This window comes from Corythoichthys intestinalis, chromosome 8 (assembly GCF_030265065.1).
Source record: "Corythoichthys intestinalis isolate RoL2023-P3 chromosome 8, ASM3026506v1, whole genome shotgun sequence".
Lineage (NCBI taxonomy): Eukaryota > Metazoa > Chordata > Actinopteri > Syngnathiformes > Syngnathidae > Corythoichthys > Corythoichthys intestinalis.
The window spans coordinates 31,287,339-31,302,984 of NC_080402.1; the positions used below are offsets into that span (position 1 = coordinate 31,287,339).

At 40.9% G+C, this 15,646-nt stretch overlaps 1 protein-coding gene across 1 annotated transcript in view; it reads right to left on the bottom strand.

Annotated features, from left to right (window-relative positions):
* The window catches only part of usp43a (ubiquitin specific peptidase 43a), a 165,073-nt gene that overhangs the window by 42,475 nt on the left and 106,952 nt on the right, over positions 1–15,646 (bottom strand). The window contains exons 10-11 of the mRNA XM_057843065.1: positions 1,243–1,320; positions 980–1,109 (exon numbers count right to left, since the gene is read on the bottom strand). Coding sequence (XP_057699048.1) covers positions 980–1,109; positions 1,243–1,320 — 208 coding nt within the window. The remainder of the gene's footprint in view (positions 1–979; positions 1,110–1,242; positions 1,321–15,646) is intronic.

Consider the following 15,646-nt stretch of genomic DNA (forward strand, 5'->3'; position numbering starts at 1 on the left):
CAATGACATGATTTTTTTTTTTACCGTTTTATATACCATGACTGACAGCCCTCCATTTGACTTTGAACTTTAACTGACAACACCAAGTATAAATACAGTAACCTTGTAAAAGACTGCTGTATGGGCTGATATTTGTGCTGTGCTGTAAGAAACGGAATGTGAACTGAATCTGAAATGCAAAACTTGAATTTGAAGTTTGTAAATCAGCTCCTCGAAAAATTTGACTCCTTTAATTTTTTGCATTTAGGTCTCATGATACAATTTAATTCTATTCCCCTCTATCTTATATTTTGTTTGAGTTTTGGCATCAGCAAAACGATGCTTGCGAGCATAGGGCGACAAATTTCAGTGATTTATTCACAGCTAAAAGGCAAAAAAACTGGTTTGTCACTGCCAAGACTATAACTTTTGCTTTCAAATGTAAATGCCCTTGAGAGTTTGAGGAACTTAATTTCAGCCTTTCACTTAAGAAACAAAAGGCTGTACGCTGTTGAACTGCAAAATACCCTTTCAGTGCCAGATTGTACTGCAGTAATTGCTTCCAGCATTGTTTGGTTAGCATAATGACTTACAGTATGTGCTATTTAATGATAAAATTGCCCTTAAACGTTCATCATCTAATACAATGTTGCATCTCTGTTCCAATATTCCAATATGTCATGAGATACATGGCACCCAACATATATTCCAACTGAACACAGAGCATACAGAGCTAATTTGGGGAACCTTCACTAAGCATTAAAGATATTATCTGATGTTATGAAGCAATCTTTTCTGGCTAACACATTTTTAAAGTTGTTGAATGAAATTATTTTTATTCGTTTATTTTTATCGTTTACAATTCCAGATATTTTTACAAAAAAGTAGTATCTGCTTGTCGATTTAGGATTAGGCTGGGCCAACTAAACAGTTTATGATGATAAAAGAAAAAGAAGAAAAAAAAACTACAGTTGTCTTGACAAGCGGTAAAGCCGGTCACCTGCTCTTCTTTGGTATATAGCTGAAAACACTGGTCCAGAGTGCAGCTATGTTGCTGAAGATGGTGCTGCTGCTGGTTCCTCACGCTTTCGGCATCTTGAACCACTTCTTCCTGGATGCTGCCAAACACACTTTAGCAAAAGAGAGCTGTTTTCAGACAAATTTGCTGTCGGGCAGACAAGGGCACAGATTGGTCACAAGCGTAGGCTGACTCCTGCTACAATGTTTATACATCATACCTTACTTGGCAGTCATGCAGCTTACCAGTCTTTAAGCTTCTGCTCCCACTCGATGACAACTTTGACATGTTGAGGTCCCCCGGGCCCACAAATCTTTAGTGCTCTAAGATGGAAATTTTGCACAAATAGCATCATGTTTACAGCTGTACGTTGAAATGTAAATAAACCAGATGCCTAAATGCCTATTACTCACTCACTGGAATATAATCCACATTTTGGAGGGAAAATACACCTTAATTGTCACACTATTTTTCCTTTAGCTAGAAATATGTAGAATAGATACGTATACAGTATTTCCCACAATTCCGGAATACCCCAAAGTGCCGCTCTGGACAAAATGATTAGGTCCAGTTTACTAGCCCAAACATACACTCTTTGATCACCTGAAACATACCGTAATTTTCGGACAATAAGCCGCTACTTTTTTCCTTCATTTTGAATCCTGTGGCTTATAGTCCCGTCATCTTATTTGTTAATTTATTTGGGTAAATAAGTAACACTTTATTTGACAGCGGCGTCATAAGACAGTCATAATTATGACATGACTCTATCATGGGCATTACTGAATGATTAGGACAGATGTCATCCGGCTCCATTTATGTTCAGCTCGGATCTTTTGCATCCATTCAAACGTGACTTAATTTGTCCGATAACCCTAAATGACATCTATTATAAGCATTCATTGATGCTCATGAAAGTCTCATGTCATAATTATGATTGTCTAATGAGTCTTGTGGCGCCACTGTCATATAAAGTGTTACTAAATGAATGAAACAACTGGAACAGTAACTGAAGGAATAATTAGTGAAGAATATGTAGCGCTGCAATGCATGCTAGGGGGCATGTGGGATAACAACAGTGTTGGCAGCAGGTGGCAGCAGAGGTTAACTGTCTTCTCAATGGGAGCAGTGATTGGCCAAATAAAGCTTCTTTAAGCAATGAAGCTTTGCAGCAATTGGGTCAAAGGTTCAGGTTGGTTTCATTTAATTTTATGACAGTGGTATGATGCCGCTGTCAAAAAAAGTGTTACTGGTTAATATCTTTTGGTGTAAATATCCCATAATACATTAAGGACGCTGTGGCCTATAGTCTAGTGTGGCTTATCTATGAACAAATTTCGTTTTCATGTCAAATTTGGTGGGTGGCAGCCTATAGTCAGGTGTGCCTTATAGTTGGAAAATTATGGTACTTTTAACCATTAATCACAATGGCGGGCTTATACAGTGGGGCAAATAAGTATTTAGTCAACCAACAATTGTGCAAGTTCTCCTACTTGAGAAGATTAGAGAGGCCTGTAATTGTCAACATGGGTAAACCTCAACCATGAGAGACAGAATGTGTGAAGGCCATTTTATGGATATCATTACAGGAAACATTTTGTTCAAACTTTGATGTTTCAATGTACATTAAAAACAAAACTTTCCTCCGAGTCAACTAACCAGCATGGTGCCTCATATCCCAATTCCAAATGAGAGGCTTGCAAACAAAACTGGCCATGTACCACAGCACCGCAGACCTTAGGTTGCAACTTTGTCATAGTTAATAAATGCGCTTCAGTCCGTTAATGAGTTGCAGTGTCCGGCATCGTATTTACAGAGCCAGACATGTGACTGCCTTTATCTCAGCTAGAAAATGCAGATCATCAGAAAGATAGCAGCAGTCTAAATGCATCTTACATAGTCTTTGCTTTTGGTAACGTTAAGCAGACTCTCTGTCTTGGAAACTTCAGAGGAGAACGCACTGGGAAAGATGAACAAAGTGGCTGAAGAATCACTGGACAAGATTTTCACACCATGGTTAGCCAACAACACAGACCTAACCTGCTAGAGAGCAGTCTAAAGCCCTTTTCACACACTTATCCAGGGATATTCCTGTGTAAGGTGACGCGGAATTTACCTCTGTCATTTCTTTTACGTATGTAGAGATGTCCCAAGAATGACGCTGACGTTGGACACTTTCACACACTTGTCCCGTGTTGCCCACTGGCGCGATTTTATAACCTGGACATCACGCCATTTTTGGTCGGCATTGGCTGACACAATGTTGGTCAAATCATGTTTTTTTACAGAGCCGTTTGTGGGTGCGTTCCAGACGTCATAACTGCGGCCAATTCAAGCTCATCAAGACATATTTAAGCCCAGGTGATGCAAGAGAAGCGTGTCGAGGTATTAACTTGCTGGGCGCCATTCGACACCTCTGCTGCCCTTGTTTTGAAATCCCCTATGTTGTGTTGGTATTTGAAGTGTATTTGTTTTCTTGTCTTAGGTTAGTATTATTGATCCCCATCGACATACTGTCACGGACCCATTGTGTTAGTCCCCCTTTTCCGCGATCACGTGTATTTTTGTTTGTATTTAATAAATCCTTGAACGCATCCCTCTGTTGTTTTTTGCTTTGAAGTACAACCTTGTTTCCGCAGTAGCGGACCCTAACATCGGCAACAAAATAAACCACATATTTCCAAAGATGGACAATGGACTCTCTTCCTTGGCTCTACGATCCCGTAGCAATTTAATTTCGTTATGTTTTCAGTTTAATTTACGCTATTTCCAGCTTGCTATGTTGATAATTGTCATGTTTGTTTACCACTTTTCGTCTTACTGCGAAGAAAGAGGAAGTGACGGTGGGCCCGCGATGATATTTACGTCATCAGCCAACGTGCTGTGACCCGGGAATTTACCACTTGCTTTCACACACGCCGCTTCCTGGGATAGTCACGGACATTATATTAAAACGCGACCTCTGAAATGTCCGCGTAATCTCCGTCGACCCGAGAAATTGTTTTCACATACAACTGCTGCACGGTTAAATCCTGCGATATTCTCAGTGTTTCAAAGTGTGTGAAATGGGCTTAAGAGTCCGTTTACACGACAACGGTGGTGAAAATGCAAAAAAACGTCCAGACAGACCTATCGTTTACATGGCGATGGCGTTTTGGGGAGCTGAAAAATCAAATAGTTGAAAGAGCGTGCAAATCTTGACAATGCTCCACGCTGTTGTCACTACCAAAACCAGTGGTCCCCAACCACCTGGACTGGTACCGGTCCGTGGTGCATATGCGACCGAGCCGCACAGAAATAATAAATAATTTATTAATGACCACAACGACCTGTGCCTCGTGACACACCAATCTGCCTGCCTACTGTATTGACTAATCGGAGTAGAGATATGTGGATGTCTCCCACTAGTGGTGGCCGCCATTACTGGGGTGTTTACACACCTCAGTAGCAGCCCAGTGTTAGTCAATGTAAACAGTAACGTTAGATGCTAGCTCGATTTGAGGCAGGCATCTATTTTTTTTATATCTATATGTGCTTGTCTTCGATAATGACGTATAACGTAGGCACATCAGATTTGTTCAGGGAAATAATAAGCCCACACGCTAGTGAAGATGACTGAAAAACAGACTTCTTTGGACAGATTTTTACAGGGAAAAGGCCATCTGAGGAATCAGAAGAGGAGCTTACGCCAAGTCCACTCTGCATAATATGTGGCAAAAGGTTAGCAAACGAGGCAATGAAGCCTTCAAAGTTGCTTCGGCACATAGAGAATAGACATTTTTAGCCCTGTCGTGTTATTTCATATTTACTGTTTCTCGGCCAAAATTGACAGTACGTGAAAAAAACGGCCCACATCACATCGGTTTGGGTGCAAAAACGGTTGGGGACCACTGATCTAAATAGTTGACAATGTAAAATGAGTACTGGGTGATGTCTGACTTCCGTATTCCAACAGTAGGTGGCAATAATGCCCCAATATATTGTAATGTCCTTAATGATGCGCGTCCCCGTTATTTAGGAATACTTCAGGGGAATGGCGTATGGGGAAGCAAACGAGTAAAGAGAGATAGAACGGGCTGTGAGCTGGTGGATGGCAGTAACTACTAGGCAGCAGCCTACTGTATTGTTGTTTTGGTGTGTTATGTGTTGCCACACCAAAGTGCTTGAAGCCATCCGATTCCTCTCCTCCTTTGCCCTCAGCTGTGGGTATTACAATATATTTGCCAGTGAAGGGGGCTGGTGGCAAGTGTATGAAAACAAGATGTCTTCACATAGCAACCTTCGACATGGCCTTACTACGGTGAACGCTATAAAAGAGCCTAGTAAACTCCGCTTATTACATTGACTCGTTTAGAGCAGAGAAGAACAATCCAGCACATCCATGAAATAGTTGGTGTGCCAGAGATGTGACAAGGAGAAAGACAAGTGAGGAGGGGACGTTGGAGGATTGCACTGTGGTGGGATAACTTTATCAGTGATTTAGTAGACGACTGAGCGTGGCATTAAAACCTTTGCATGTTGAGAGAATCCTGCAATTTCCAAGCTGTCTGTGACCACAAATATAGGACAAATTGGAGGTTCCATGCCTTTCTGATTTTTTGCGTGCACGCAGAGTTCCCAACGCAAAACGGTCATCTAAAAACAATTACAATAACAGCAAAACGTCACCTATGTTTTTGCTTAAGATCGATGTTGTAAACATTGTCTTACTCCCCAGTAAAATAAAAGGTGAAAAATGAATATTGTAAGGCTATGGGAAAATGTATAAACAACATCAAAGTGATGTACTGGCAATCAGCATCGTTATTGTAGAACTGATATGACTTTTTTTCCCTGAAAAACATTTCATAGAACAATTTCGCCAACGAACAAATAAAAACTGTTGCTATTGAAACTTTCATATTCCTCCGGAATAAAACAAATTCTGCGTTGTTGACAAGCTAATTCCATCTCAAAACTCACAACCACATTTAATGAAAAATAAAAAAGGAAAATGAGGCAGTCAAAGCAATTCTACACTCCTGCATGTTACGTCAATATATCAAATCACGAGCCCTGTCTGGGCACAAAAATGTTGAGAGCTTGATGATCCAAACAAGTAGGCAATTATTTCCTCTCAGCCGGGAGTGCTCTTCGAGTCGTCGTATGCATTAAGCCTGTTTCGAACTAGCTCAGCCTAGTGTGAAGGGTTCAGCGGCAACTCATTCAATGTGTATGTGGGACCAGACTTGTTGGGGAAAGTGAGCTGTGGACGGCAGTTTTTGGCTTGAATGAATTTGCGCCGAGAGACGGGCCCAGAATTGAGTCTTGTGCTTCTGTCAACATTACATCAGATAGCAGAGGAGTAGACGTACTTACAGTATAAATGAGCTGTCAGGTTGTTTCGGCGGACGGATATACGCAAATCACGGCCGATGAAACCCTTGACAAATGTGCTTTTTTAAAAAAAGTTTTGCGAGCTCTGAGACACTTGAAAATGATTCTCATACCTCTCCTTGCTAAGCTAAATGGTACCTCGATGTGTGTTTGTGTGGAAATGTAGTTCACCAACAACAACAAAAACTATTCACCTTGCCGCCGAAACTAGTAGAACTCTTTACACGGCTATTATAATCTATTCCTTGAAATAGGGAAAATCGCTGTTTTTCTTGTGCAACAATGAAAAATAAACACATTGGTGCTTGGGACTATAGTAAATATGATTGCCACTTTTCACTTCTTCACAGCGTCACTACACGGCTCCTCCCGTTTCGCGCTTGCCGTGGACCGCTCCTCATGCTGAGCTGACGCTAGTGTGAAAAGGCATTTATGCCTGCAAATTGGCCTTGTCCAAAGACTTGCCTTGTAAGCCCTGGAGTGACAGGTTCACCTTCTCGTTCTTGACTATGTCAAATTGGATTCTCTTTAAAACAAATTCCCCTGCTGGAAAATTTGCTTAAAATCTTTCTTTAATGCCCATATGTTAAAGAGAAAAGTGTTCCACCAGAAAGTGTAACATCTGCTCAGGCAAATATTTGTATGTAGCCCGTTGGAGCTGTGCTCACTGAAGTGATGTTTATTGCACACAGTTCACCCTGGCAACTTTAGTCATGTTCGATACCAAAAGAGCATTTTCTGCTTACAGCATAGGCATTAAGCATTTAAGCATGTGCTTTCCAGGCAGGTCTGCTGCAAAGCCTCATAAGAAAGTGGTTTGTTCTTTATTTCCAGTCGGTATCTTTGATTTAATCAAGAGAAGCAATTCGTGTGGATGAAATAAAATTGTCTCCTCTGGGTGGCAGGAAGCAAATGATTACGACTGACCAGAACAAAGAATAATGAAATAAAAAACTTTCGCCAAGCAAAAAACGTAAAGAAACAAGCAGCCATCTCGTTTGTTTTGTTTAAATGCGAGCCAATTATTACCTAAGGTAAAGTTCTTGATAGTATTAGATTAATTTTTTTTTAACTTGTATAAGGATATGATTGTAATTAGTGTTGTATGGTATTTAAAGGGTATTTATATAATTGGTGGCCTATTACAGTATTTTCAATGTAAAAAACGTCATAGCATATTTATCAGCTTTTGTTCTTGTGCTGTATTTTCAAGATTATATGACACACTTAAAATAATTAATTTTTCCCAAAAATTGACAATGCGCCTTATGTATGAATTAAAGATACATGATAATATCGGTTACCGATAATTATCGTCCGATAATGGCAATTATGACGTCACACAGATAATCCAGATATTAAAAAATTCAACCGATAATGCAGTCCGATAATTATATACTTAATTTAGCCACCAAATGTGCGCAACCAACTCAGCACCGCCGCCTCCTCAACCCCTCCCCTCTCTGAAACGCCTGGATGAGGAGGGGTTGAGGAGGCGGAGTTACACAACAGAGGCAGTTGGAGTGGAGTGGCTCATTTTTCCGTATGTGAAAAAAAAAAACGACGCTCTCGCCATCTGCAAAACATGCACAGCATGAGTTCCATGAGGCGGAAAAAAGCGTCCTCATTCAACATACACCCGATCAGCCATTTAAACCTGTATCACAAAGATTTTTGGAATGAACACAAGAATGCTGCTAGCGCGAATGCTATTGCTAATGTAAACACACATAAACGAAGCTAGACTATGGGGCTTGTGTCGACGGAGAGACGCTGCGGGGAGCAGAACCAGGCCCCAAATATGCCGCGGTGAGCCGGCCGGGGCGGGCGGATATCCGGTACGAATGTAGCTGCCGCTGCCACTCCGGTTTAATTCATCGAGCAGCACGGCCAGAGGCCTGGCGCGGGTGCTAATTTGGCGGCCGGACGGACTAAAGGGCACAGGCGGGAGGAGATTCCGGACGAGAGACTTTTTTTTAAATCAAAATGACACGAGAGACAAAGCCCCGGATAAAAAAATAATGCAATTTATACGACCAGCGTTCTTTCTGAAAAAAAATGCCGATCACAGTTTCACCACCAAGACGGCACAGTGGTTTGATGACAATTTAAACATGCACAAAACCACGCACACAAGAAGTCAGTAACGCATTCAATATGTAAAATAACAATCGGCCGGATGACTTTGTAACGCTGCCTTTATTTTCGGCTTAACAAAATTCAGGCACAATACAGCGCGCAAGGGGACGCGAGCTCCAACTACGGCCTAATAGTTCTGCCGTGTATCAACTTAGCTGCCGTAAAGCAAGTGTCGTAAGTGCAGCAAATGTAAACAAAGCGCTGCCATGACACAGTACGCTGTAAATTTATGATGTCTTAATAGGATCGTTCTTCTTATATCTAGTCAAATAATTTTCCCCATCTTGTTTTGAGTGTTAAGGACTAGTTAACAGATGAATGTGCCAGAATATTCCACTTACTTGAAGTACGTAAATATTGCCATTTGTTCTTATTAAGCCCATACATCTTTAAAAAAAAAAAGGTCATCTTTCACGTAAATCAAGAAAAAATTGCTTTCAAATAACGTTTTGAACCATACCTATTCTTGAATAAAGAACATTTCTGACAAACACGTTTTTTTTTTTAGGATTAAGTATAATTATTACTTAAAATAAGGCTGGTCAGCTTATTTTCAGCTAGCTATTTTTCTTCAAGAAATCTGAGTGAAAGAAACTTGAAGCGCTGGCAGATCATTTCACTTATTTCCAATAGACTGACTAGTTTTAAGGAGGTGTGTTTTTACAGTGAAGTAATGTTATATATGTTAGGAATGGCTTACTTTTAAAGGCATTTTTGTGCAACTTAGGTATTTACTCTGCAAGTAATTGTTGCCTAAAGTGTACTATTACACAATGTCAGACAATCTGTCATTATTTAGATGGTGAAATTTACTACTTGTTCACATTTGATGTTGAAAATAAGGAGCAGTAAATTATATTTTTGCACAGTAATATTTTCTCTTCTCTATACTTTAATTAAAAAAAAAATAGAATTATCGGCTTGACATTATCTGTTATCAGTTGGAACGAAGAGGAAATTATCGGTTATCGGTATCGGTTGAAAAATGTATTATCGTGCATCACTAGTATGAATTATAGTTCTGCTTACTGACCTTCAACCTCTTTTGTTATAGCATATGCTCCAGTAAAATGCTTAAGCCACATACTTACAATTCATCAAATCCATAAATTAAACAAACAAAAACTAAATTAAATTAATAAATAAAACAATATTTACAATGTTGAAAGATAATTAACAAATGACAAATGCAGTACATGGTTGCACTAATGCGTCTTGTAATAAGGTGCATCTTCTATAGGAAAATAACTCAGTCATTGATGGTGCGCCTTATGATCTTATTACGATATTTAAAATGTACTGCAAAACAACCTTGTTTACAGGATTCTATACCAAGCGAGAAACAACCAAACATAATAAACACAGATGTTTTCATCCATTTTTCCTGTCAGTTCTGCTAAAAATCTGTTATGTAGGGCAGACCATTCTACCAAGATGACACACGCAAAAGAGATGAATAAGCTTTTATACGCTGAACGTCTGAAACGACATTGACGCTACTCTACCGCAGCTCTGCCTTTGATGCCATCGAGCAAAACTTTCTGCTCGATCACCTCTGCATTAAAGGCCCATCACTCCCTTTGTTCAAATTTTATCTTTCAAAGAGGAGGCAGCATGTAATTCATGGCAGTGTCATATTGTCCACAGTGATCAATACTAGGCGATCAGCACTAGGCCGTTTATGTTTCATATTTTCAGTATTTTGTAAATGACATATCAATTTATGGCTAGGACCACGCACTTAATTTGAGGGACAATACACTAAGCTTTGAGATTAATATAATTACTCAAAGTGTCTCAGCAAGAAATATTGGCATGCTTCCATTCCAGCAATATCACAAAGATGCCCTTTTATCTGCCAATGATGCAGAGCGCATACTTTATGCACTTGTTTTATCTTGCCTCAACTTTTTTGACATGCGGCATTCTGGTCTTCCATGTCTGTCACTGTAAGGCTTCAGTTATTTCAAAATGCAAAACCTACTGGATGTTAGTGTAACCCCTTTCTTTCTTTGCTGCGACTTGGAGCTTCGAACTCATGGACTGCATTGTGTTGTGTGTTTTCCAGGAGACGTGGATGGTTTGGACTTTTTATTGTCTGCACAACACACGCACACGATGCGAGGTGGTCAGTCTCACAGGCCTCGTCACAACGTGCTTTGATGATGACAAAAATACAACTGGCATAGGCAAATAATAAACAATAATTGTACCTGCACAACACACACACACGATGCGAGCTGGTCAGTCTCACAGGCCTCGCCACAACATGTTAAAGAATAATAGAAATGGTTAGCTTTGCGGAGCTAAGCTAATAGCAACTTAGCAATGTTATCCAACTCACCTTAGATGACAACAAAATTACAACTGGCGCCACCTGCGACGCGCGCAGACATTTATAGTCACCGCATGAGTTGGGGGCGCTATTGTGCCTTCTAATGTGAACAAGTGGATTCACACAAATCCAAAATAACTCACAATAACTAACTTACATTAGCAACAGGTGTGATGCTAGTAGCGGTGCAACGGTTTGCGGTTCAAAGCCGAACCGTACGGTTCGCCCTGTACGGTTCAATACGCCTTTATGAACCGCGTCTTTTCGGTTTTGCAATTAATGTATTCCGAACGCTTGTGGAATGAATTGATTGAGCTCTGTGTGTGACGTGAAGCACCGCTGTGGAAAAATTCCCGCCCGGCAAGTAAATGTCGGATCGCTGTCATGCACCTGTGTAATAGAAGCCGAGTAACGCCCTCTCTCGCTTACGAGCGAAGTGAAAGTGAAACAAGAAAGAAAATAAATAGCTATGGCGAGCGGAAGAGTGGAGAGACCGGGTTTTGAGCAAGCACCGGCTTCTTTCGAATCTGCGGTGTGGCAACATTTTGGTTTCCCCGTGGACTACAATGCGGAGGGAGAGAAAGTATTGAAAAAATAAATAAAATTGCAAGCATTGCTCAGCGCTTGTTCCCCATGCTAATGGAAACACTTTTATAACATGACTCCGGCACCTCAGCCGGCATCACCCACAGATATCACTTTCTCAGGGCAGGACAACCCCGAAGATGACGGCAGTGAAAACACACGGCGGGCTTCGTTAATTTATTTGCAACGCTTTACCCGCGTTACATTGTTCCCTTGCGGACATGTTTCTCCAACAACATCATCCCCGACATTTATGAAATGGCACGCAAAGCCATCGAAGATGATTTCGCTAAAGCACATAGTTTCGCCCTGACCACTGATAGTTGGATGTCCCGTGCTACAGAGTGCTGCTATCTAACTGTGACAGTCCACTATAATTCATACCTGTCAAGTTGTACGGTCTCGTCGTAATTTGTACAAGTGAGCACCGATTTTTAAATGTGTACGCCGTACGTTACGTTCAAATTCTGCACGTTTTTCGTGCATTTTTTTTTTTTTTTTTCATCCGTTCGGATTTGGTCACCGTTTCTGCAACGAGACAATGTTCGTTAATACGTTGGTTGAATGATGCGAGAAAAGTCAAGAGACATGGAGGGGGAAGAGTGTTTGTTGAGACGCTGTAGCAAACGCGATGCTAGGCTAGGTGGCTCCAATATTTCCTGCCTCTTTGACCGAGGGTACCACGCAGGTCACTTTTCGGGGTTTAATTTTCCTTTACACATTTTTATATACTCATGTTCGGTCGGCATTGAGTTGGGAGGGGCCAGTTCCGCAGCTGGCATATCGGAGATGAAGGGAATAGGTACCGTTCTCGCATACACCATATAATTGTTTGCATTAGTCTAACAAATTCATCTAACTATAGTTTAGGCAGACTTCACTCCATGCCCTTGGAAACAGTAAAGTGAATCACCTTATCAGGGCTCATGAAGGGGAAATGGAAACGGTACCGTTTCTCCTAGGCACCGTCTAACTGTTTGCATTACTCTAACACACGTAATACAATCAATCAGGGAATAGTATCATTTCTCATATGTACTTTAGGATTGTTTGTACTACTCTAAAACACCTAAATAAATAGCACACCATAGTTTAATGAAAAAAAGCAGAATACAGGCATGAAAATGGGTCAGGGGTTAAAAAGGTGAGAAGGGTGTGGAGGAAATATGTTCCAGTACACTGTACACCCCAACAAAATATTGAGCTCTTTCGACCCATACTGTGTTTCAGCAGGGCCGTGCAGAGACCGGTGGAGGGGCGGGTGCTTGTAGATCAAAAGGGGCACATGAACAAGTATTCAATACACCTTAAAACAACATAACTTCAATTTTAAGCAGCTTTAGATAATAATTGGCTGCGACTGTGACATACTTTAATTGGGAGGGGGCAACAGTGAATAGAAATCAAAACTGTCATCAACACTTTCTGGCTGTGACTCAGTCAGTCTGCCTCTTTTCTTCCTTCAACCTCTGCATCAAAACTTCCTTCCTCAACTTGTTCATCTGAGAACAAACCACATCAGATGGTCACTGAGCCACCAACAGCACAGTTTTCTCAAAACTATTATTTCATTATTATCCATACTTAACAACTCTAGCACCTAATGATTAATAAAGCAATGACATAAAATTTTATAGAAAAATAACATTGTAATTGTGTTTATAATTGTATTTAATACCCGACTATCCTTGCAAACTTGTTCTTACCAGGTCTGCTATTCACCCAGCTGATGAGGTATCCACTGCCTTTAGCAGCCTCATCCAACTCCTTTTTTTATCCCTCAATCTCATTTCCCTACGAGGCATGTCTATGTAATGAAATATAAATATTTTAAAAAATAAAAATAAAAAAAAAACAGCCTCCCAGGTGGCTTTTAGTTTTAAAGCTTTCTTAATTTCTTTCTCTCTCAATAACGATGGAGGTAGATTTGTGTTTTTGTTATTCAATCAAAAAACAAAGTTACTTCTATCAAAAAACAAAGTTGCTTCAATCAAAATACAGGATATACTTTTAATCCCCAAAAAGTCACTTCAACAAAAAAAATTGTTTTTGATTGCAAAAATAAATTTGAGACAAAAAAACATTTGAAAACTATTTTTCTTGACTGAAACAAATTTTTCCATTGAAGTAATGTTGTTTTGCGTTTGGGCCACATTTTGGCTAGGACATTTGTGTCTTTATTATTCAATCAAATAAGTTGCTTCAAACAAAAAAATATATATAAAAAGAAAAACTTTGCACATGTGTCAATCACCGTTTAACAAAGCCTGAGAGGGTTTGAGTAGACTCACTATGAAGCATTTAATAAAGCCAAGCATTTTCTTACAACTTTATTCTTGTTTAAAAAATAATTCGGTGGGGCAGTAACATGTTTAAAACTTAACTTAATTCTTACATTTTGAAGTGCTTGAAACCCATTTATAAATGATACTTTGGTGAAAAAAGTGAAAAAACATGTCATATATATGTATCTTTTTTCCAATGTAAAATCTGAATAAATACATTGAACACGCACAAAAAAATGGAGGGGCGCTACTTCGCGGTTTTCACTTATTGCGGCGGGTTCTGGTCCCCATTAACCGCGAAAAACGAGGGATCCCTGTATTTCTGAAAAGCTTTAAGAAGCCAGAGGCATTCCCACCACTCGCCGAGCCGGTGTTGTGCCGACACCGGCCGTCAGCTCAAGTCCCAGCCGAAAATAACGTGTCTCTGGCGGACGACGGGAGCGATGCGAGGCGCCCCACTCCATCTGAGAGCATGCCGCTTAATTTGACTCAACAGTGCGTTTCTTCGTTAATATTACTGCTAAATACACGAGCTTGACGCCAATTTAACGGGAGCTATTTTTTCACGGGAGATTTGGCTAGCTCTGGCAGTGTTCAACGCAAGCTGCAACGAATAGCAGTAACTTTATTATATCGCAAAATATGAAAACGATTGAAAGCATTACTCACCAAATTCAATCTGCTGGCAAATACAGCCAAGTGTGTATGCTGCGCTTTGGTCTGCCCCGCTCTGGATTTGCAATGCAACCAAAGGCTCTCCAAGCACTCCATGTACACGTAAAGAGTGCGCGCGAATGGAATAATGGAACGCAGTTTGGGCCGATGATTGGTTCTCGTCAGTGAAGCATCTAGAAGGATTTGCTGACTGGATTTCTTAAGTGCTCAGTTTACGTACTAAGTTAATCACATGATGATAATAATAATAATAATTTAATAAAACCTCCCGACCCCCCCCGCCCCCCCCCAAAAAGAATTTCTCCTCGGATCTACGCAATTCACGTAGGTCGCCCTTTTTGACTTCAAAACGGCGAATTTCGCCGAAAGGTGAGAGATTTTCATGCCTGAGAATAGATACATAACGCCATCTTACCACAGAAGCCCAACGTGTGCGTCACGAGCAAGATTGACGCACCAACTATCGCAATCAGTTCTCCTGGCCATTCCAAGGACAAAGGGCAGGGCGCTCTATTCTAAAAAAAGTAGCATCCCGACCAGTCAGGATAACAAAGTTGATAGCGGGCGCTTGGGACGTCAAGACCAGCGTCGGTTGGTGTGGCAACCACGTCCCATCCACGCACGAACCTAAACCGCCCAAAACCGGCCACGGAGGGATGATTCCGAAACAACACCAAGCCACACCTTCGGCCCGGCCCACTCCACCGCAGACTTCAAAAAGAATGAACACTGAGTTTTGTCTCTATTCGAACAATGTTGCAATTCCGTGTGAAAACGATGTCGTATTCATGCCAGGCCCGAAGGGGCAGTGCAGATTTACAAGGTGACAGCCAATGATGCACTTTGACCCCAACAAACTCCTCAGCCCGGAAGACAACATACCCGCCCATTCCAAGCAAAGGCATTTTTCTTTTGTTCCAAAAGGCACAAAAATGGAAACATTCAATTATTATTTTTTTTATAAAAACAGTAAATTAAAGCCGATGTTCCTCCATATTTGCTGTTTTTAATGTTTAGTAGTACTGCTGCGCACGGCCAGTGTGACGCTTGCTGCCGTTATTGGTGCGGGTGCTTTCCATTGATATGAATACAGAGCAAGCCCCCGCAATCAGATCCTTCCACTTTGGAGCCCAGATTCAATGGTTTGCGTCTTTGGCTTCCGTTTTCGCCGACACTATATAGAGGCGAGGCCATTCCGCAACGCAGTCATTGCGTCTTGGTGTCGCAGAGTCGCCATGTAAACTGCCCCTGGGA